This window comes from Macrobrachium nipponense, chromosome 9 (genome assembly GCF_015104395.2).
Source record: "Macrobrachium nipponense isolate FS-2020 chromosome 9, ASM1510439v2, whole genome shotgun sequence".
Lineage (NCBI taxonomy): Eukaryota > Metazoa > Arthropoda > Malacostraca > Decapoda > Palaemonidae > Macrobrachium > Macrobrachium nipponense.
This window is the reverse complement of record NC_061110.1, coordinates 43,597,940-43,620,802: the sequence shown is the minus strand read 5'-3', so window position 1 is coordinate 43,620,802 and position 22,863 is coordinate 43,597,940. Positions and strand designations below refer to the sequence as shown.

The 22,863-nt window shown below is 35.1% G+C and overlaps 1 protein-coding gene across 1 annotated transcript in view; it reads right to left on the bottom strand.

Moving 5' to 3' along the window:
- LOC135218057 (uncharacterized) overlaps nt 1-22,863 on the bottom strand; it is a 106,818-nt gene that overhangs the window by 48,412 nt on the left and 35,543 nt on the right. The window contains exon 3 of the mRNA XM_064254201.1: nt 3,923-3,990. Within this exon, the coding sequence (XP_064110271.1) occupies nt 3,923-3,990 (68 nt within the window). The remainder of the gene's footprint in view (nt 1-3,922; nt 3,991-22,863) is intronic.

Genomic DNA, 22,863 nt, shown 5'->3' with positions numbered 1-22,863 from the left:
TATAAACATCTCTCTTCCCTCTCTCTCTCTCTCTCTCTCTCTCTCGTCTCTCTCTCTCTCTCTCTCATCTTCCTTTTTTTGTTCCAAAAGAGTAGGACTATTTCTGAAAAACGAATGTTTTTGTATTATCATGTATATTCAGAAGGGATCTGGGGAAACGGCGGTAACTGTCTTCTGTATATGTAGATTTTTATGGCAAAGTCCCTTTTATGAATTGGCTAGGTAACATAGCATATTTTAGAATGAGAATACCGTGTATTTTCTCTGCATAATTCATCGAAAAAAGATTACCTGTAATCTTGTTATTGATCAAATCTTTGAGCATCACTTTTCACGCACGGACATACATACATACGTATATATATATTTATATATATATATATATATATATATATATATATATATATATATATATATATATATATACATGCTGTCTGAATAAACTACTTACTGTTCCAACTCTCAGTAATTTCAAATGAGGTTGCAATTCCATGACTTATTTTCTCCTCCTCATATGATCCACCGCACTACAATATGCCTATATATATAATATATATATATATATATATAGATATATATATATATATATATATATATATATATATGTATATGTATGTATATATCTATATATATATATACGTGTGTGTGTGTGTGTGTGTGTGAGTGTGTCTGTATAAAGAAAGAAAGAAAGAGGAATACTAGTAGTTGGCATTATGTTGATGATAGTACGGCATTTCAAGTTAAATTTGGTTACACTAAAATTATTGCTTTCACAATCATGCTAATGAAGAAACTGATAAAAAAGACACTAGAGAAAATGGTGTGTATTGGTATATAATCCACGGTCTTGGATGTGATCACTGTGAGTCCTTTTGTAAAGAATGTGTAACAGAAAACGGAAAGGTAAATAGGAGAGGAGCTGTCAAAGTTTAGACAAAGGGAATAATGATGACTATGAACAGTAGGATTAAAAATTAAAAATCAAATTGAAAGTATGCTTGTGGTATTCGTGACCGAAGAGATAAGCTTACAGTACTGCTGAAATTATTAATATAATATTATATATATTATTATATATATATATATATATATATATATATATATATATATATATATATATAATATATATATGCCTTGCTTGTGGTCGGTGTTGAGGATGTTATGTGTTAAAGATATGTTGATAGCAGTATGAGGACACGAAAGTAAAATAGTTGATGTATAAGATCCTGATAGCATGGTACGTTTTGTTCTTGAGACGTTATTTTTTTTTTTTTGGTGGATAAGGGAGAAATGTGTGGAATTTTTATATGGGGAACGGCCTCATTACAAATCTGGAATGGCTGATTTTTACGATGATCTAATGTTAATCGATGATTGTAAAGCGAATATGAAAATTGGTCAAAACGTTCTAAAAATGTTGATCAGAGGATAAAGGAGGAAGTCAATATTTCCAAGATCAGGCTAATAGAGGTAAACCGAGGTCAGGAAGATAAAGAATTTGATTTCAGTATATGAAGGAATGATAGCAACTGTTTTTTGGTATAGGAGTTTTGAATATTGGTAAAGGGTGATGCTGTGATGATAGATTAGGCATAGAGAGAAAAGAAAACACAGCACTTCTGCAGGAAACGGCTGAAGAAAATGACAAGCATTCTGATACATTTCTTAATTGCGGATGCAAATTGTGGACGTTTCTGAAACTGAAGAAAGAGTCTTACTGAAATTAACTGAAATTATATTATCTGTGAAGTACAAATGGCTGAAGGTGTGATAAATATTAATACAATTCAGACAACTCTTCATTATGGATGCGAATTGTGGACATTACTACAAATCGAAAAATGGCTATAAATATTTACAGTTCGTGTTGGTATTGAGTAAAGTATGTGGGGTATCAACTGCAAAAATATTGATTACATACGTGTCGTTAAAACATTGAGATATGTAAAATTACGAATGATTTTACTTAGGGGGGTTTAGTTGCTTTGGGTAGGCTGGCAAAAACAAGGTAATAAATAGAGGTGTTTTTGAGAAAGAATTTCAAGAAGAGCGGGAAAGTGTCGGTGAATGGGATGAAACAGATGAGGGTTCTTGAATCAAAAGAGCGTCAGTAATGACAAAGTGAACGAGAGTGTACAGTGATTGGCAGTCTGAATGGTTATTCGATGTCTTAATGATGGGCTTCAGTGGACTGACATGGCGTTGCTTTCCTTGGAGAGTTTCCTTTACGAGGTATTCGTCATTAATCTTTACCAGGTGAAAGATGATTGCAACAGCGACTCTATTTTGAATTCCATTGACCTAACCTTTGTTCAGGATAATACTTCATTACTAATCTCTCTCTCTCTCTCTCTCTCTCTCTCTCTCTCTCTCTCTCTCTCTCTCTCTCTCTCTCTCTACAATTAAATGAGGGGATCTCTTACACGAAAGAGAATATGGGCAATAATAATTAGAAGATTAGAACACGTAATCATCATATAGAACATCTTTCCGTGAGTTCCGAGTACATTCCGCCTTGTGCATATGAGCCCCAGATTTACATTATAGTAGGATCAGTGAAAAAGGTTGAATAAGTAGGTTCCCATGGGGCATATACCTTAATGATAACCTGTACAGGCATGGTCGTTTACTACGTATAACAGAAAAAATGTCATATATATATATATAATATATATATATATATATATATATATATATATATATATATATATATATATATATATACATATATATATAAGATATGAAATCTTTTTTTCTGTGGTTATGAGTAGCAAACGTCCGTGCCTGTACAGGTTATCATTAAGGTATATGCCCCATGGGAACCTACTTATTCAACTTTTTTTTCACTGGTCCTACCATAATGTAACTCTGAGGCTGCGTATGTACAAGGTGGAATGTAACCTCACAGAAAGATGTATATGATGATTACGTCTTCTAATTATCGCCCGTATTATCTTTCGTGGCAGAGATCCCGCATTTAATTATTCCTCTGGTGCCGTTAAATCACATCTCTGTACCTTTCGGATGAAGTAGAATGGGCCGAGATCTGGGATGGGATGGCATCGTAGACTCAGGTTCGAGAGTAAGAAGAAGAAAGTCGGGCAGACCCTGAGCAGCCATAAGGGAAGCGACGTAATGTAAGGATTAGGCCTTGCAATGGAATGAGAATCTGAGGGCGCCGTCTCTCTCTCTCTCTCTCTCTCTCTCTCTCTCTCTCTCTCATTTGCATAAGGAAAAGCGTTAATACTGCCGTCGTTGTCCACGAAATGTGTCCGCCATCCTTGGCTATGAAATTTTCAGGAGACATCCGTTCTGTTTCTAGGTGTCGGGTGAGTATGGTTGGGTGTTTGCCTATTACGTGTTTCGTGTTGTGGTTAAATATCGTATAAATGTCATTATGTTCCTGTTGATATGTTGGTGATGATGACGTGTTACGTTGATTACTAAATCAAATCATAACTTTTGATATTCCCGACTTCTTCGATTAGTTTTGTATTTTTTACTATCGTTTATTTGGACTCTGTAGTTTGCTTTTATTTCTCCTTTGTACACAAGTGACCAATGAGTATAAATCATAATTTTTTTTTTCATAATCGTTTCCTCCAATCCAATTTACCAATTTATTTTATTCTTATTTACGTTTTTATATCAACCATAGTTTTGAGCAAGAAATGTCACAGTAAATGAATGACCATGAGTTAGATTACAGGAATGATGATGTAAATGAGATCAGAGAAAATTTTCTTTTTTATAAAGTCGCAGCATCAACAAATGCCATTTGATATTGTTAGTGGCATACACCAGCTACGAAAATCCTGAACTCCTTATCAGTAACATGACGTCAGTAGCGGCTATCTCATATCCAGTCTTCATGCTACTGCGATACAGAAATACTAAGAAAATGCATATTAATTTGACCTACCCTGACGCGACACAGCCTAGCTTCCCACGTGATGGGGGTAAATGTAGCCTTTTGTGGTGGTTCCAAGCCTGAATTCACAAAATTCTTAAAAAAATAGCTAAAAATCGGAGATTATTTTTATTTTGGGCCTCCCATAGCCGAAGTGGAAGCTTCTCCATCTGTTACCACTGACGTGAAAAATATCGCAGGGTCATATCGACGAAGTTCATCTCGATTAAACTTGGAATTATATTATCTTGATTTTATAACAATCAAGAATTAACAACTAAGTAACAAATTAGTATTAATTTTTCCCTGTCAACTAGGTGGATCACTTTTGAATACTATAATATACAATATGTAATTTCATTCAAACAATACCTCTGTTTTAATGTTTAATTGTACTTCTTAAAGTCAAGAATGTGTTTCAGTGAAGCTTATCATTTTATCAAATTAAACGCTGGTAGAACGGATACGCTGATGGTTTTATACATAAAAGGACTTATCTGGTACTCTGCTTTCACGTGTAAATTCACATTTAAAGTCTGGGAATATTGATGTTCGACATCTCCTGAAATAATTCCTAACCTTTTTTTTTTTTTTTAATCTGCTTGACTTTATATGTTGTGAGGACGTATCTTTCCCCCAAAAGGTCCCCAGAAAAATGAGGTGGGCGAAAGAACCCACCGCTGACTGGGAAGTTTTGTCAAAGTCTGCAGCAGAACTTAGATTGAAAGAAAGACCCCAAGCGCTATCTTTTCTCTCTTCGAGTGCCTATGTAGGTCTACATCAGGAAGCGAGGGAAAAGACAGAGAAGAAAAGGAAGATTGGAACATCAGGAGGCTTTTGTTCGCTTTATCTTTCCACTACATGAAATCATGACGATCTATCCTTCAACTCTGAAAAAGTTGTGAACGCTGTGAACGCGTTTTACCATTTATAATGTTATCTCAATCTTAAAACCTCAGTATTTGCGAAATCAGCAAATGATAGCTGATTTCCATATTAAAGACATGAATTAGCAGCATAAATGTTCCTCTTTTCATCCTAATTTCATTTGATACAAAAGGCTTGAAATATATAGATTTGATAAGGATCTCTGTATTCAGAACTGAACCATTTCGGAAAATACTGTAGAATACAATTCACATTCCTGATGATTTTGTAAAACGCCTCTCTTCTACCCCCCGCACACACCCTCCCCCCCCCCCCCACCCTCTCTCTCTCTCTCTCTCTCTACTTTTTATATTCACTGTCTCTTGCTTCTACCCTATTCTCGCTACCATAGTAGACAAGATTTTCATTTCCTTGCTTTTTAATAGGAATAAATCGTTGAATGCTCTTCATTGTTATTTGGACGGATATTATCTGCATGCTGACTGGAAATAAGTTTCACAGAATCCTTAAATCTTATTCTTTTTGCAGTTACTGTAGAAACACGTCCGTCGATGATGTAACTATCTTGAATTAAAAAGAATTTACTTTATAGACTAGAGACAGCTAGTTAACAATCTAGAAGACCGAACTCGGTACATTCTGGCAAATCAAGTTCAGAGCGAAGAAATCCTGTCGTTTTTTAATTAGTCATTGCAAGCATTTTCTCAGAGGAGAAAAGGTCATATTTTATCTGCTCCTGAGGGAAGAATTGGTGTAGATTGTAAGATTTGTGGGGAATTGACAGCGTCTCAGTAGGCTCGGTTTAGGTTTGTTTGGCTTATGACGAAGGAAGCCTTGGCTTTTTATGGTGTTCCTCTAGATCCACAAAGTTCCATAACAAGAAAACTTTGAAACTGATGAGAATCCTTCGATGAGCTCTATTTATTGCGCTGTATTTCCTTTATGCTGCCAAACGGCCTTTATGGGAGACTGATTTCGTTCGTTAAATTTAGAAGGTTATTTACTTGAGTTCTTTTCCTTATATGGCTAATAGCAAAGTTCAAAATCTCCGGCTGCCTGATGTTCTATGACGTATCCGTTTAGTACTGTATTAGTTATGGTTTTCCAATTGGAAAGATCGCTGGTCTTCAGTGTGAAATACAACTTTCAAAAATAAGTAACAGTTGCTCTAGTTAACCGCACTCGCTGCAAAATTAAATAGCATAGCGCTTTAAAAGAAGTATTAAAGAGCTGAATATGGAGCCATAGGTTATCCCATCATATAGAATTACATTCACCCTTTCCAAAAGTCTTTTGGGATCGACATTACGCGACTTCATGATTCTTATAATTTGAGCTTTTTTTCTTACAACATTGGAAATATTTGTGATCTAGTGTTAAAGGAAGGTCACCTCTTATCATTGACGACTCCAAAAGATGCATATCGAGTAGCCTTCCGTTTTTAATACATAATTTTGTTTTGGTAACCTTAAACATTTTAGGTAGACCCAGAAATGGCAGCTTCTTCGTTAATACCAAAAAGGTTAATGAAGTCGTTAGCCAATGTGGGAATCTGTGTCTTGATCATCCCTCAGGGCTTTGAGCAGGAAACTTTGACCATTAACTTGAATGTTGGTGACTGTATACAGGAGAGTTGTATTTCTTTCAAACTGTGTAAAAGTCTATTTAATCCTGGAATTTATATATATATATATATATATAATATATATATATATATATATATATGTATGATATATATATATATATACATATAGATATATATATATATATATATAGATATATATATATATACATATATATATATATATATATATATATAGATTATATATATATATATATATAAATGTCAATCTAGGTTGATTACGATTGGGTTAAATCTATTAAACTTATCCCTATACTTTTTGCAATGAATGGTTGCTAGTCTGATAACTGCATATTCGGTGGTGGGATAATCGGCTATTCCTCTTTGGTACATGTGCTGGCGATGATGAAATTTTACCAAACTTCATATCTATGTATTTCCTATCCCATTGTTAAAGTAGTATATATATGAAAAAAGAACATAAATTCTGGAAAATTCAATGGCGATTTTTGTAATAACGGAATTTTCATTTCGCTGATTTCTTCCCCCAAAACGCATCAATAACCAATCATTATATACCAGAATATAATCTACTGAGGAGCTCCGATGTTTCACCAAGAAATTTGTTTCATTTTCTTTGTTGTCAAACCTTGGATCGTTTCTCGCGGTTACGTTGTGACTTTAGTGTTTTGAATCTTAAAAAGACTGTAACAGTATCTCAGACAAATACACAAGCACGCCTTAGTTTTTTGTCCCGATAGATCACTTCCTACATATTTGTAGATTAGCCTACTTTTGTTCGTTTGTTACACTGATAAAAACACGGAGTGAATACTTCAGTTGAAGTTTACGATATATATGACTTTCCATATTCAGGTCTGAATATGCGGTTATACGGACAATAATAGCAAGGATAGCTATATATAATTATGGATTCACACATCGTGTACGAGTGAATAAATAAGACTTTCCCTCAGAAGTAGTGGAACTAAAGTCGACTAGCCTATTGGTGCTCTGATAACTGGTCAGATCAAGAACATCCAAAAACATATGACCGAAGAACATTTGGCCGAAAATGTAGTAGACGTACGCACATCATGTATGTCACACCTGCTATCGTTCTGTTAATTATAACAAGCAATCTTAACATTTCGAAATCAATCGGCATTTACTTTGAGTTTTCCATCTCAACTTTCGAATTGAGAGATGGCACCACGGCTGGTTTTCTTTGACAGAACGAACGAGGGAATTAGACAATCACCAATCCACCCCCCTTCTATTTGTCATCTATTTCAAAGCTAAGGAAAGAACAATCAGATTGGGAGTTAACAATCGAGATGGTAAATTCAGAGTTGCATTGAGATCATCGAAGATGAAGTATCAGATATTAGACACAAGGCTCATGTCTACCATTGAGAAACATGAAGAGTGTCAAAAGAATAGACTTTCTGAAAGCAATTGCGCACATTCTTTAAATAATTAAGAAAATACGTCTTACTGTATTTCTTTTATTTTATTTTATTTTATTTATTTATTTTTTTTTTTTGCAATAAACTGTTTATTAAAATACTTAAAAGTATTGCTTGTTACTATTCAGACTTGTAAATTTTCGGCCAAATGTCCGATCTGCTAAATGTCCGTTCGGCCAAATGTCTGTTTGGCTAAACGTTCGTTCGGCCAAATGTCCGTCGGTTTAATGTCCATCGGCCAAATGTCCGTCGGTTTAATGTCCATCGGCCAAATGTCCTTCGGTTAGATGTCCGGCCACGAGTCTTGCTACTCCGGTATCCGGCGTTTCGAATTCCCATGGAGGAGGCTATTGTTATCCTTGTAATTAAGTCCTTGTAATCGTGTCGTTGTGACCTTTTTTCTTTTCAGTCGATAGGATGATTACAATATCTCATGTTTACAGTTAATACATTCGACATTTGACCAGTACTGTTAGATTCGTTGTACTAGTTGATTATCTAGTATCACCGTTTTCGCAATGAACGTTACGTATGCAGCCAAAATTGTCATTAGGAGAATTTCTTATCATCAAACTCATGACATTAAAATGACTGAGAGCAACATATATGCTGATAAGCTTCAAAATCCTGAAAATCCTTCATCGCACGGTAACTGTAGAATGGTGCTTCCTTTAAATTCGGGTTCGTCCGTTAGATAAAACGTAAACGAAGCAGCTAAGTTTGCTGATCATTGTGTCATAACCGTCTCGTAAAAACGCCAAGTATAAGTCCGATAACCAAGAACCTTTTCGGGTATCTTTTCGTCAGTCATTATTCACTTGAAATGTGAATGCTCCTCATGATCATCATAAGGACCGGGCTTGGTATAGTTGTGGACAAGACTGAATATTTAGGAAGATTTTGCAAGCCAAGCCTTCCTGAACGTGACAACCTAATTGGTGAATGAGGATGAGGTTACAGCGACGAAAGCTCGAAAATGCTGTACCCGTTTCTGAGGGGGTTCCACAACGGTATGTTTCCCTCTTCGCACGCCAAAAAGATACGAAGTTCTGAATTTGTAAAATCGTTTTAGAAAGAAGGCGTTAAAAGGCCGGGCAGATGTAATGATTGAGGGATATCGGAGCGTATTGTAAAAAGGATTTAGTTGCAAATTACCAGCTCCCATGATATAAACATTTTAAAACTCTACAACTTTGTGTCAATAGGCAGTTGTCCAGGAAATACCTGTTGTAGGTAGCGTATAAAATGAAAACCATTCAACAGTTTGGTGTTATATTTTACTCGTTTTGAAGTTCGTTTAACATACTTACCTCTTGTTCTAGAAATTTTTACCGATAGCAGCCCATTAACTTTTATCTTCGGAGTTTAACCAAAAAATAAGGGAAATTTTGTTACTCAGACATTATCAAGATTTTGACTAACATAACTAAACCCTGAGTTTCTTTTCATCTTTTGAGTTGTGAAGCCTGCAAGCTTTAAAACGTTGAACCACCGAGGTAGACACTAACTATAAGAATTTATCCTGTCTAAGACGGAACTGACTAATGAAAATTAGACCCGGCAAGACATCAGTCCATCCACTCTGCTATAAATACCTGCCCACCTTTTAATTTTATACTTTGAACCCAGTTACGGGCACCTTTAGGCGCAAGAGACCGTGTTAGCATAAAGCTGGCGTAATCTCAAACAACAGCAAATTAATTTCATGCATTCTCTCATTAGATGAGGAAAATAAACAACAAAAGCAGAATATTTTTCCATGTCCTCTGGGTATTTATTGTACCATCTAGCTACAGACTAGAAGAATAGAGAAGACTCTACAAGGTAGTGCCGTTGAAACAGCTATTGTTATCATCATTATTTTTTTCCTATCACAGTCATCCTATTCGACTGGGTGGTATTTATAGTGTGGGGTTCCGTGTTGCATCCTGCCTCCTTAGGAGTCCATCACTTTTCTCACTATGTGTGCTATTTCTAAGAGCACACTCTTCTACATGAGTCCTGGAGCTACTTCGGCATCTAGCGTTTTCAGGTTCCTTTTCAGAGATATTGGGATCGTGCCTAGTGTTACTATGATTATGGGTACAATTTCCATTGGCATATCCCATATCCTTCTTATTTCTATTTTCAGGTCTTGTCATAGTAGCAGGAGTATTGAAATGGAGGAATAAATCCACAGTTATGCATATGTACATATATTTACAGATAGATCTGTACGGAGAGCTTTCGGGAATCTGTTCGATTCCCTTTTTCAGTTGAACAGATTCTTGTTTCTCCATTTTATTATTATTATTATTATTATTATTATATTATTATTATTATTATTATTATTATTATTATTATTATTATTATTATTATTATTATGAAAAATGGAACATATTGGAAACCGTTTCCATAGTAAAGAAATTGCTGGGTAAATATGTCCTCGTCATTTGGACAGCTTTGCTTTTCAAAGGAAGAATCAAGAGTGATTCAGGTCAGGTGGAAATAAACGTGGTGTAAATAATAATTCCAAGTACCGCTTTCCTCCTTCACGCTTCCTCCCTTCTGCTTTATATACATATTTTTACTTTACTTCTTCGTTTCATGCAGTTAGCATTATTTCTTAGTGACTGAATTAAAAATTTATAAGTTAAAAATATAATATAAATTTCTGACGAGATCGATTGATCCGATGTAGTTTCATGAGCCTGATTTTATTGTTCTCTGTAATAATAAAACACGATTGTATCTTTCTTGTTTGTCCGCCCTGAGTGATGGCGGGGTAATTAGAGGATTGGGATGGTAGGGGAGACATGGCAAATCCACCCACCTCCTGAAAACCTGTTTGTCCGCCCTAGGTGGGATGGGTAGATAGAGAATCGGGAGGGGTAGGGGAGACATGATGGGCAGCGCCAGGTTCCAGCACAGCGTAATTAGTGTGCGCCATCAAGCTTTGGCACACATATTTTAGAATAGAAATACTATAATGTTTGCGAATTTTTTGGTGACAGTTTGGGAACGTTTGCATTTTTTACTCAAAAAGTACTTGACAGTAGTTATCATAGTAAGGCTTGCAACTTGATTTTCAGTAATGCCCTCAGCTCTTCATATCGAAAAATAAAAAAAGTAAAATTCATCTGAATATACGGCGTTTAATTGCGCAAACTTCCTTGCAGGTGGTACATTCGATATAATCAGTCCGCAAACAGTTAAAACCAAGAGGCGACAGTCGTCCCTGCAAGCACCATCAAAGTCACTGGAAGTTATTCTGTTGATATTATAGCATCTGGGGTACGAAGTTCATAACTGCTACGGCTCAGATGTCTTCTATCAAGTGATTACTAGAAGTTCATGTCAACCATTTCGTACCTGGCGCGTTTCGTCAGTCAATTAATGTAGAAAACACGAATAAAAGGTTATAAAAACATCATTTCAGATATTGTAAATATTATTTTTTTTTATTTTATGATTGGCCATTTTATGAAATTTGCATACCTACTATACTGAAATGTAAAACGTTTATAGGCATTCACACACAAAAATAATAGCAGATGATAGTTATCAAATTACCCATTTTAACCGATCCGTACCTAATCCAGTTCTTCTGTAGTAAATGAATGAAGAAAAACATAAATTAGACATCATAACTACATCATTTCCATTATGATGAATACTAACTTTATTTTATCATATTAATATGCATTTTATGTATTTATTTTATCATATTAATATGCATTTTATCCCCAGATGCAGTCAAGTGAAGATGCGTCGTTAGTTGGCACTTTTAGCTGTACCAGACGCACGATGCGTGGGTAATCTTAACCTCAGATAAAATAAAATTCACTGAGGCTAGATGGCTGCAATTTATTACGTTTGATGATTGGAGGGTGGATGAGCAATATAACAGTTTGCAGCCCTCTATCTTCAGTAGTTTGTAAGATCTGAGGGCGGACAGCAAAAGTGCGGAGGGACAGACAGAAAACTCAAAATGAATAGGAAACGAAACTTTTCAGATAAACGTACTTCGTGGATTTACGAACCATTAACGACTAATTTTCTAGGGTGTCCTTATTCTGTGTTTTCTATGTATGTACATCTTGTCGTCCAGTTCCCTTTCATTCGTTCTAAGTAGCAAAGCTCCTTCTTTTTACGGAAGGAAATATTTTCCCGCCGTGTTTTCGACTGTTTATTCCTCGTTCTCACATCCTACCCTGACAATAATTTTTCTTCTACATGATTAAACTCTTAATGCATTCTTTGTTGATTTATAATTTACCTGTTTTACCATCAATTGCAGCACTAATATTTTGACACATTTTAAAAATGAATGTCTTGTTTTTTATTAATTCTCCTTTAGCACAAACAGGGCATAAATAATTTTCAATCAGATTTTAACCATTTCTCATGCTGTTATAATTTTCATATCAGTCTGTCAAAGCTGTATCATGTTCCATAATCATCTGTCGCATATCCGTGACTCCGCTTACCTGTTATTTCATAATTATTCAATATTTCCTTTAACAATGCCACAAGTTGCATGTATCTGGTGTACCACATATATGTATCTACTCCCTGTACAATAACATTCTCTTTAACTTTATACAGGTCACTTCATAATTTGCAATAAGAATGGTGCTTAGACTTGTTCGTTTTCAGTTTCATCAGAGTAACGTTGAGAATGATGGGTCCTTTTCTTCAGAACTGCTTTTTTCAACATAATTTCCTGAATAACGTCTACTTAACGAATGAATTCGCATTTCATACCTCGTTCTCAGATCCTACCTGTTCCTTGCATAAAATTTATCAGCTGTCTAACTGTTTACGGAACCTACCAATTCCACTATAAGCACAGAAACTTGGCCGAACAACCACCGCATGCAGTGAAATATTGACGTTGTTTTCTGGTAAATTTGCTGTTATAATGCTCCCAAATCTTGTTTGATACATTCAACCTTTTTCTTTTACATTTTTATATATACATATACAGATATCTATACGACTGGTTTTCAGATTGTGCTGTTATCTGCTTACCACTTTTCTTTAGTCGGGCGCAAATTGTAATTTTAGCTTTTGTTACGTTCTTGATGATGATTACTCAATCAAGTTTAATCAGTTAGCATAAGCATTATACACGTAACCTGGAAAGTTCAATACTGGTTTACATGGGACAAGAGAAAAATTTCGTATAATCATACTCACAGCTCTCTTACTTTTTAAGACTTGAAGACGTTTCTCATTGTGGAGGGCCATTAAATGACTCGCTTTTTGGTAAAAGCAATCTCGAGGACGCCACGAGTGTCGCCCAGCGCCCCAGAAATGTCAGTTCCGAAGCCGGAGCATTTTTGCTGGTCACAACGTCTTCAATTTATGAATGATAAGATTTTGCGTCTTAGAAAGCCCTTCCCTGTTTTTGCCGTTTGGTTCTTTGCATCTTCATGCTAACACACACATGTATGTATGTATGTATGTATGTATGTATGTATGTATGTATGTAAAGTATATATGTCTGTATGCTTATATATTTATATATACATGAATAAATTGATCACGAAATATATCAACGTGATGCTATGTACAAATTAGATGGGCCAGTTCAGCCATTTTAACGGTATCAACGTCATTAAGACGTTTTTCAGTAATAACTAATATTTCATAGAAATTCTCATTAATCAAATCTTTATTTTGTAGTGGTTTTTTTTTCCTACAGAGTGAACATTTACAATTCCTTATTTCCAGAGATAACATATATCAGTATTTGCTGCCAACACTTTTTAAAGCTTTCTTTGTAAAACGGATTATCGATCAGGAAGCAAAAGGTTTTTGTTTCCCCTACTGCCGTTTTCACTATCATTGGATCAGAATATGAAAGTAAGTAGAATAAAAAATACAGTGCAAAAATGAAAGACAACTTGAAACCCGCCATTTACGCTAGACGAATTCATAACTTAATGATCAGAAGCTGTGTTAGGAGCGGGTTCATCAAAACAACGGTCGTCCGCCAATCAACGTTGAAAGAAAACGGGAGACTCTTTCGTCACACGTATCAGTAAATAATCCAATACTTCACACTTCCACGAGGCTGAACGCCAGGGTATGTAGGGAAAACCGACCTATTATGTATGATTAGTTGTTTCTCTTGGATCTGTGCTCTTTTATAACTCTGTGCTGTTATCAGTAAACGAATATTAGTTTCGGACAAAGTTTGATGAGATAAGCCTTACGGTTGAATCACACTAGACCAATGAAGAGAGAAAGGTAACGTAAGCGATGGTAGCAACATTCACCATTTCACTCAGTTTTACGTAGAGTTGTGAAAGAGGCGTCAGAATTACTCAAAGACTGACCCATTCAGTTGTTATCAACTGCCACAGCAGTTGGCATTTATTAAAGCCCAGCCACCCGGAGTTACATAAAACCCTGACTTCGGCTCTTTATACCTCCAGAAATGTTCACCCAATCGGTATGAAACTTTGGTTTTAGAGGTTTCTCACTACGGTTCCACACTTCAACGAAATACGTTCAGCCGTTCCGGAGATCAAGATATCAATTTTTGGCATTGAGGCGATATGGAGAAATAATGGTAAAAGTTAGACCTGTGATACTAAGTTTTTCTGAAAGCTCTCCTTCTCGATGTGTGAATATCGGTGTTTGTTTTTTGGAATAATGAAATTTTAAAGTAATACGTAGTGCCATTAAAATCAGCCACCAAATTTCAAATTTCCTGATACTCAGGTACAGACTGCTTACAACATAAGAAGAGATGCCGTTTTCTTATATGTTTTGTGTTTTCATCACTTTTTTTTGCCAGTAATCAGTCATATACACAGTAACCATGGGGTATTTCATCACAATAAGATTACCAGCTACTAACTAAAAAAAGAAATAATAATGATATCTAAGAATATATTGTGTTTTCGCGCATTTTACGTCATTCAAAAAGCAATCAAACACAAACTAATCGACAAAGAGGTATTCTGCATTTATTGTGGAAAACCAGTTAAGAAAAATTGTTCACTTCACTATAACATACGGCTGGAAAACGCCTTTCCTATGTACGTATGTCTAGCATATGAAATGACTTCGAACTATTTCCTCAGTACATAATAGTACCTCTATATTTCAATGCTTGACAAAAGCATATGCGAAAAACAATTTTTAAAATTTCCCCTACACAGTTAGAGGGGTGGCAGTCATTGAACGAATAATAGAAAATTTATTCAATTATTTCCCATTAATTAAAACAATTATGAAGGAATGAACAGTTACAAAATTATATGTTGAGAATAACACAAGTATCGATTAATCATGTAACACCAGTTTCCTACAATGATGTTGAAAGATTGCCAAAAAGCAACTTTTAAAGTTAACGACCCCCGATACCACCAGGGAAATTAGTCGAGTGGTGAAACCAGAGAGACTATAACGAACCACCTGAACACGAAACCGTAGGAAGGTAAAGTTTATATATCATATATATATATATATTATATATATATATATATAGATATATATATATATATATATATATATATATATATTTGATATATGTATACATTCATATTATATATAAATATCGACTTACAAATATCCTTTAATATCTAATTCGCTCTACCTCAGAATTAATATATTTTCATATATGTTTAACCGAAGGGGAATTTATTCAGAGATAATAAAAATTGCCGGCCGACGGGCACGAACCATCGACATCTTCAATTCCAAGACTGGCAGTGAAGCCTTAGCCCACCCCGCCACCACAAGAGGATATAAGTTTATGCCGTCTCCCACCTCAAATACCTGCCGCGCTCGGGTATTTTTAGTTAAGGAGACTGCATCAAACCCACCTCGTCCTCGGTAGCATTGTAGTGCTTTTGCCCGCACGTAGTCCTTATATAAGTCATATGACATTACCATGATTCATATACAAATATCAAGCTACAAATGTCCTTTAATATCTAATTCGCTCTATCTCAGAATTAATATATTTTCATATATGTTTAACGGAAGGAGAATTTATTCAGAATTGCCGGCCGACGGGCACGAACCATCGACATATTCAATTCCAGGACTGGCAGTGAAGCCTTAAGCTAGCCATACACGATAGAGACTGGCACGGCGGGCCGTCACGGCGGTACTGGCCCTCCGCGCCAGACCCCTAAGGATTGCCCATACACGATGGAGACAGGATTTCAAGAGGACAACATGCTCTGCCATCAATTTTCTTGCAGACCTCTAATAACTCTTCATAGGCAGCCTGCTTTTTAGATTTATTAAAATAATCTTCACTTTTTACCTTCCATAAACACAGGATGAAGTCTATAAAGTTTCAAAATGAATTCAGTAACAAAATCTTGAGTTAAACTAGTTTGGTTCGCCTGCGACATACTTGAGGAGTTGCATGAGGACACTGCTTTAAATAAAACGGATGTATGGAGGCCAATCTTCGTCCTACGGGTGAATAACATTCAGTCTCAGGTATCATACTTGTTTCATTCTTGAGGGATGGTCAGGACTCTGGGAGGCTAATCTCTTCCCACACAAGTTAGGGACTTGCGCGGCGAGTCAGCAAATTGCAACGGGACAGGACAGGATTTTCACATGCTGAAAGGATGGCGAGCCAAGACAAAGCCCGATGAGACTGGCTTTTTTTTCCCCCCCATACACCATAAAGACTGGACCGATGCGGGACAATCCCCTTGAAATTGACGGGCCAGTCTCTATCGTGTATGGCCAGCTTTAGCCCACCCCGCCACCACAAGAGGATATAAGTTTATGCTGTCTCCCACCTGAAATACCTGCCGTGCTCAGGTATTTTTAGTTAAGGAGACTGCATCAAACACACCTCGTCCTCGGTAGCGTTGTAGTGCTTTTGCCCGCACGTAGTCCCTATATAAGTCATATCACATTACCGTGATTCATATACAAATATCGAGCCACAAATGTCCTTTAATATCTAATTTGCTCTACCTCGGAATTAATATATTTTCATATATGCTTAACCCTTAAACGCCGAAGCGGTAAAAATCAAAACCTCCCCCGAATGCCGGGGCTGGTTTGGAGTGAGCGCGGAAGCGGAAAAAATAATTTTTTCAAAAAATCACAGCATGCTTAGTTTTGAAGATTAAGAGTTCATTTTTGGTTCCTTTTTTTTCATTGCCTGAAGTTTAGTATACAACCATCAGAAAGGATAAAAATTATCATTATCATATATAAATAATGCGATATATGGTAGCACAAAAACGAAATTTCATATATAATTGTATTCAAATCGCGCTGTGCGCAAAACAGTTAAAGGTAACAAGTTACTTTTTTTGTTGTTGTAATGTAAACTAAATTTCAATCTTTTTGGTATATAACACATTATAAAACAATAAAAGCAACACAGAGAAAATATTATCACAAAATTATGCATGAATTCGTAACGCACAGACGTAAATAATATATTTTTTTTAAATTCACCATAAATCTAAATATTATTATAGAGACTTCGAATTTGTTTCAAGATGAAGTTAATGATGGAATATTACGATACTGTAAGAGTTTTAGCTTACAATTGCAGTTTTCGACCATTTCTGACGAGTTAAAAATGACCAAATGTCGAATTTTTTTTATAAATTTTTTTTATATGCAATTATTTCGGAAATTAGAAAAGCTACAACCTTCAAATATTTTTCCTTTTATTCTACATGAAATTGCGCACATTTTCATATATAAAACTCTATGAAATGCCTAATATGAAACGGAGCAAATTTTCCGAGAATGCGAGGTACGCAATTTGGAGATTTATGGCGGAGAATCCGTGCGTGGAGGGAAGGAACGTTTTTTTTATAAATTCACCATAAATCGAAATATTGTGCTAGAGACTTCAAATTTGTTGCAAAATTAAGGTAAATGATTGAATATTACTAAAATATAAGAGTTTTAGCTTACAATTGTGTTTTTCGACCATTTCGGTAGAGTCAAAGTTGACCGAATGTGGTTTTTTTTCTATTTATCGTGATTTATTTGCATATATTTCGAAAATGAGAAAAGCTACAACCTTCAATTATTTTTCGTTGTATTCTACATGAAATTGCGCACATTTTCATAGATAAAACTTTATGTAACGGCTAATTTAAAATGGTGCAAACATTACCACAATCGCACGTATGATTTTTTCGGAAGAGTTACCCCCCCCCGCGGACGTAAGGAAAATGTTATTTTTTTCATAAATTCACCATAAATCGAAATATTGTGCTAGAGACTTCCAATTTGTTACAAAATGAAGGTAAATGATTGAATATTACCAAAATATAAGATTTTTAGCTTACAATTGCGTTTTTTTACCATTTCGGTAGAGTCAAAATTGACCAAAGGTTGAAAATTTGTCACTTATCATTTTTTATATGAAAATATTTCAAAACTGATAAAAGCTACAACCATGGGTTGTTTTTAGTTGTATTGTGCATGAAATTGCGCACATTTCCATATATAAAACTTTATGTAACGGCTAATTTTAAAATGGTGCAAACATTACCACAATCGCATGTATGATTTTTTTCGGAAGAGTTACCGCGAGGACGTAAGGAAAATGTTTTTTCATAAATTCACCATAAATCGAAATATTGTGCTAGAGACTTCCAATTTATTGCAAAATTTAGGTAAATAGTTGAATATTACTACAATATAAGCGTTTCAGCTTACAATTGCGTTTTTTTACCATTTCGGTAGAGTCAAAGTTGACCAAAGGTTGAAATTTTGGCACTTATCGTTATTTATATGGAAATATTTCAAAACTGATAAAAGCTACAATCATGAGTATTTTTTGTTGTATTTTAAATGACATTGCGCACATTTTCATATATAATACTTCATGTAACGGATAATTTAAAACGGTTCAAAAATTATGTCAAAGTGACTAAATAATTTTTGAGATGTGTCACTGATACTTTTTAGTGCAATAAGAAAGAAATTCGCGCTTGCGCGCCTGCATAACGAATTGTAAACAAAAACAACGCCTTGATCCGTGAACTCCCCAGCATCCCCAAGGTGCGTGATTCAAAAGTTTTCGGCTGGTAGGCCTATAAGTATTTTTCCGCGAATTTTTAAAAAAACTTTTTTGAGTCGACGTATGGTACGTCCATTCGGCAATCAGGGGAGATTTTGACTCGACGTTTAATACGTCCATTCGGCGTTTAAGGGTTAACCGGAGAGGAATTTATTCAGCGATAATAGAATTGCCAGTCGACGGGCACGAACCATCGACATCTTCAATTCCAGGACTGGCAGTGAAGCCTTAGCCCACCCCGCCACCGCAAGAGGATATAAGTTTATGCCATCTCCCACCTCAAATACCTGCCACACTCAGGTATTTTTAGTTTTGGAGATTGCATCAAACCCTCCTCATCCTCGGTAGCGTTGTAGTGCTTTGCCCGCACATATTCATTATATAAGTCATATCACATTATCATGATTCATATACAAATTTCGAGCTACAAATGTCCTTTAATATCTAATTCGCTCTACCTCAGAATTAATATATTTTCATATATGTTTAACCAAAGGGGAATTTATTCAGCAAGAATAAAATTGCTGGCCGACGACCACGAACCATCGACATCTTCAATTCCAGGTCTGGCAGGGAAGCCTTAGCCTACCACGCCATCGCAAGAGGATATAAGTTTATGCCGTCTCCCACCTCACATACCTGCCGCGCTCAGGTATTTTTAGTTTTGGAGACTGCATCAAACCCACCTCGTCCTCAGTTAAACTTATATGAAAATATATTAATTCCGACGTAGGCTTCACTACCAGTCCTGGAATTGAAGATGTCGATGGTTTGTGCCCCTCGGCCGGCAATTCTATTATCGCTGAATTAATTCCACTTTGGTTAAACATATATGAAAATATATTAATTCCGAGGTAGAGCGAATTAGATATTAAAGGACATTTGTAGCTCGATTTTTGTATATGAATCACGGTAATGTGATATGACTTATATAATGACTACGTGCGGGCAAAAGTACTACAACACTACCGAGGACGAGGTGTGTTTGATGCAGTCTCCAAAACTAAAAATACCTGAGTGTGGCAGGTATTTGAGGTGGGAGATGGCATAAACTTATATCCTCTTGCGGTGGCAGGATGGGCTAAGGCTTCACTGCCAGTCCTGGAATTGAAGATGTCGATGGTTCGTGCCCGTCGGCCGGCAATTCTATTATCGCTGAATAAATTCCCCTTCGGATAAACATATATGAAAATATATTAATTCCGAGGTAGAGCGAATTAGATATTAAAGGACATTTGTAGCTCGATATTTGTATATGAATCACGGTAATGTGATATGACTTATACACACACACACACACACACACACACACACATATATATATATATATATATATATATATATATATATATATATATATATATTATATACAAAAACATTTCTAACCATATTACCAGTATTCAACGATGCCATAGTATAAAATTACAAAGCCTTGGTGTTCTCCTTCCTCATTTTAACCATAGCGTGAGTTTAATATTTAACCTTTCCTCTCTTGTACTGTCTAAACGAGAAGAGCTCTTGTTATCTCTTGGATTGGACTTCTGCATGCCTTGTTACAAACCAAACTACAACAGGTTCTTTCTGCCTTTAGAATCATTATTTCACAGGTTAAAAAATCAGCCTTTTAATATTGATATTAGTAAATTACAGTCACAACTATCGGATACGGCAATGGGATCACCTCTCGGTCCCACGTTTTCCAACATTTTCATGTGCTCCCTGGAGGAGGACATGTTGGAAAATTGCCCCCTTGGTTTTTATCATCTTGTGCATAAACGGTTTGTCGATGACACCTTTGTTCTTTTCAAATCAGCTTTCCATGCTGATCAATTTCTCTCGTACATCAATGAATTACATCCTAATATCAAGTTTACATTAGAGAGAGAGGAAAATGATCGATTACCATTTTTGGATGTTTTGGTTTTTCGAAGTGGTGATAGTTTTAACACTTCCTTTTTTAGAAAAAAAAAAAAAAAAAGACGTTCTCCGGTCTGGGTTCAAACTTTTATAGTGCTTGTTTTTATAATTTTAAACTTGATTCAATTTTTACCTTGCTCCATCGGGCTTACACTCTAACCTCTTCCTGGGATTTGTATCATAAAGAAATATTGTTCCTGTTTAAATATTTTTCCGATAATTGGTTTCCCTGACATGTTTTCTTCAAACATTGCAAGAATTCTCTAAATAAGAAACTATCGGACTCCCCTTCCATAAGCACTGTTCCACGAAAGAAACTAAACATCCAAGACGACAAATTTAGAAGGAATCTCAAGTCTGCAATTGAAAAACACTTTAATATTTTGCAAGTTATATCAATTCTAAAAATTACCCTTACAATAGGATCACTTTTCAATTTAAAGACAGACTCTTCCCAATATTGCAATCTTCAGTCGTATATAAATATACTTGCCCCAGATGTGATTTGGAGACTTACGTGGGTTCGACTAAACGATTGCTAAAAGTCAGAGCTGATTCACATAATGGTGTAAGTCATCGTACTGGATGCAGAGTGTCCAATCCTGAATTTTCTAATATCAGAAATCATGCAAAAATTTGTAAAACCACCATCAATTATACTGACTTCTCTGTCTTGGGTAAAACGAGCCGTTTGCACGAACTGCTTATATTAGAGTCGTTATTTATTAAGCAGTTAGTGCCCAAGTTGAACTCACATACCTCCTCTGTACGTTGTATCTGGGTTGAACCGGCTTTCTTCGCTGATTCTCCCTTCTTTCCGAATCTCTGTCTTCAACTTTTTAGTCTAGCAGGTGCTTTTTAAATTGCTTTCATTTTATGTATGTTTTTTGTATATTTGTTGAGACTCTTAAAGTCAAAGTTATGTTTCATGTATTTTTAATTTGTGTTGTTTCTCTTTTAGCCTTGATGATGTAACTATGTGTTACGAAACGCGTCGGCAATAAATGTACTATCACCTGATCACCGGCTATTCTCCTTGCACCCTTTCATTTCCATATGCTGTGGCCTGCTTGCGCCAACGTTTTCTGTCTTATATATATATATATATTATATATATATATATATATATATATATATATATATACATATATATATAAAATATATATATATATAGTATATATTATATATATATATATATATATATATATATATATGTATATATAGGTATATATATATATATATATATATATATATACAGAATATATATATATATATATAATATATTATATATATATATATATATATATATATATATATATATATATATATATATATATATATATATATATATATATATATATCATATATATATATACATATATATATATAGAATATATATATATATATGTATATGTATATGTATATGTATATGTATATACACATATATGAGTACACATATACATACATAGTATATATACTATATATAGTATATATATATATATATATATATATATATATATATATATATATATATATATATATATATTATATATATATATATGTGTGTGGTGTGTGTGTGTGTGTGTGTGGTGTGTGTGTGCGCGCGCGCATATACTCTGGATATGGGTTCGATTTCCGCAACGGAGCATCAGATTTCCTTCACATTTATCAAGCCTTAGATCAAGTTAAAAATATAAAGTAATTCTGATGTTAGGTTGCAGGAATCGAACTCACACCCAAAGTAATCAAAACGAGGTCAGGTCGACACCGTGACACCGCTCTGTTGACTCGAGATGTGGGTTCGATTCCCGCCACAGAACATCAGAAGCCCTTCATATTTCTTGCAGTGGATGTAAGGCTTGAGTGAAGAGTATCCAAAATGTGTGAAGAATTCAAGAAGTTAATAGGGCATCGTGGCACTTATGATTACATACGTACCTGGTAAAAAGTGACTATTGGATTCTAAACTGACATACACACACATTATATATATATAATATATATATATATATTATTATATATAATATATATATATATATATATATATATATATATATATAAGCGAATACCA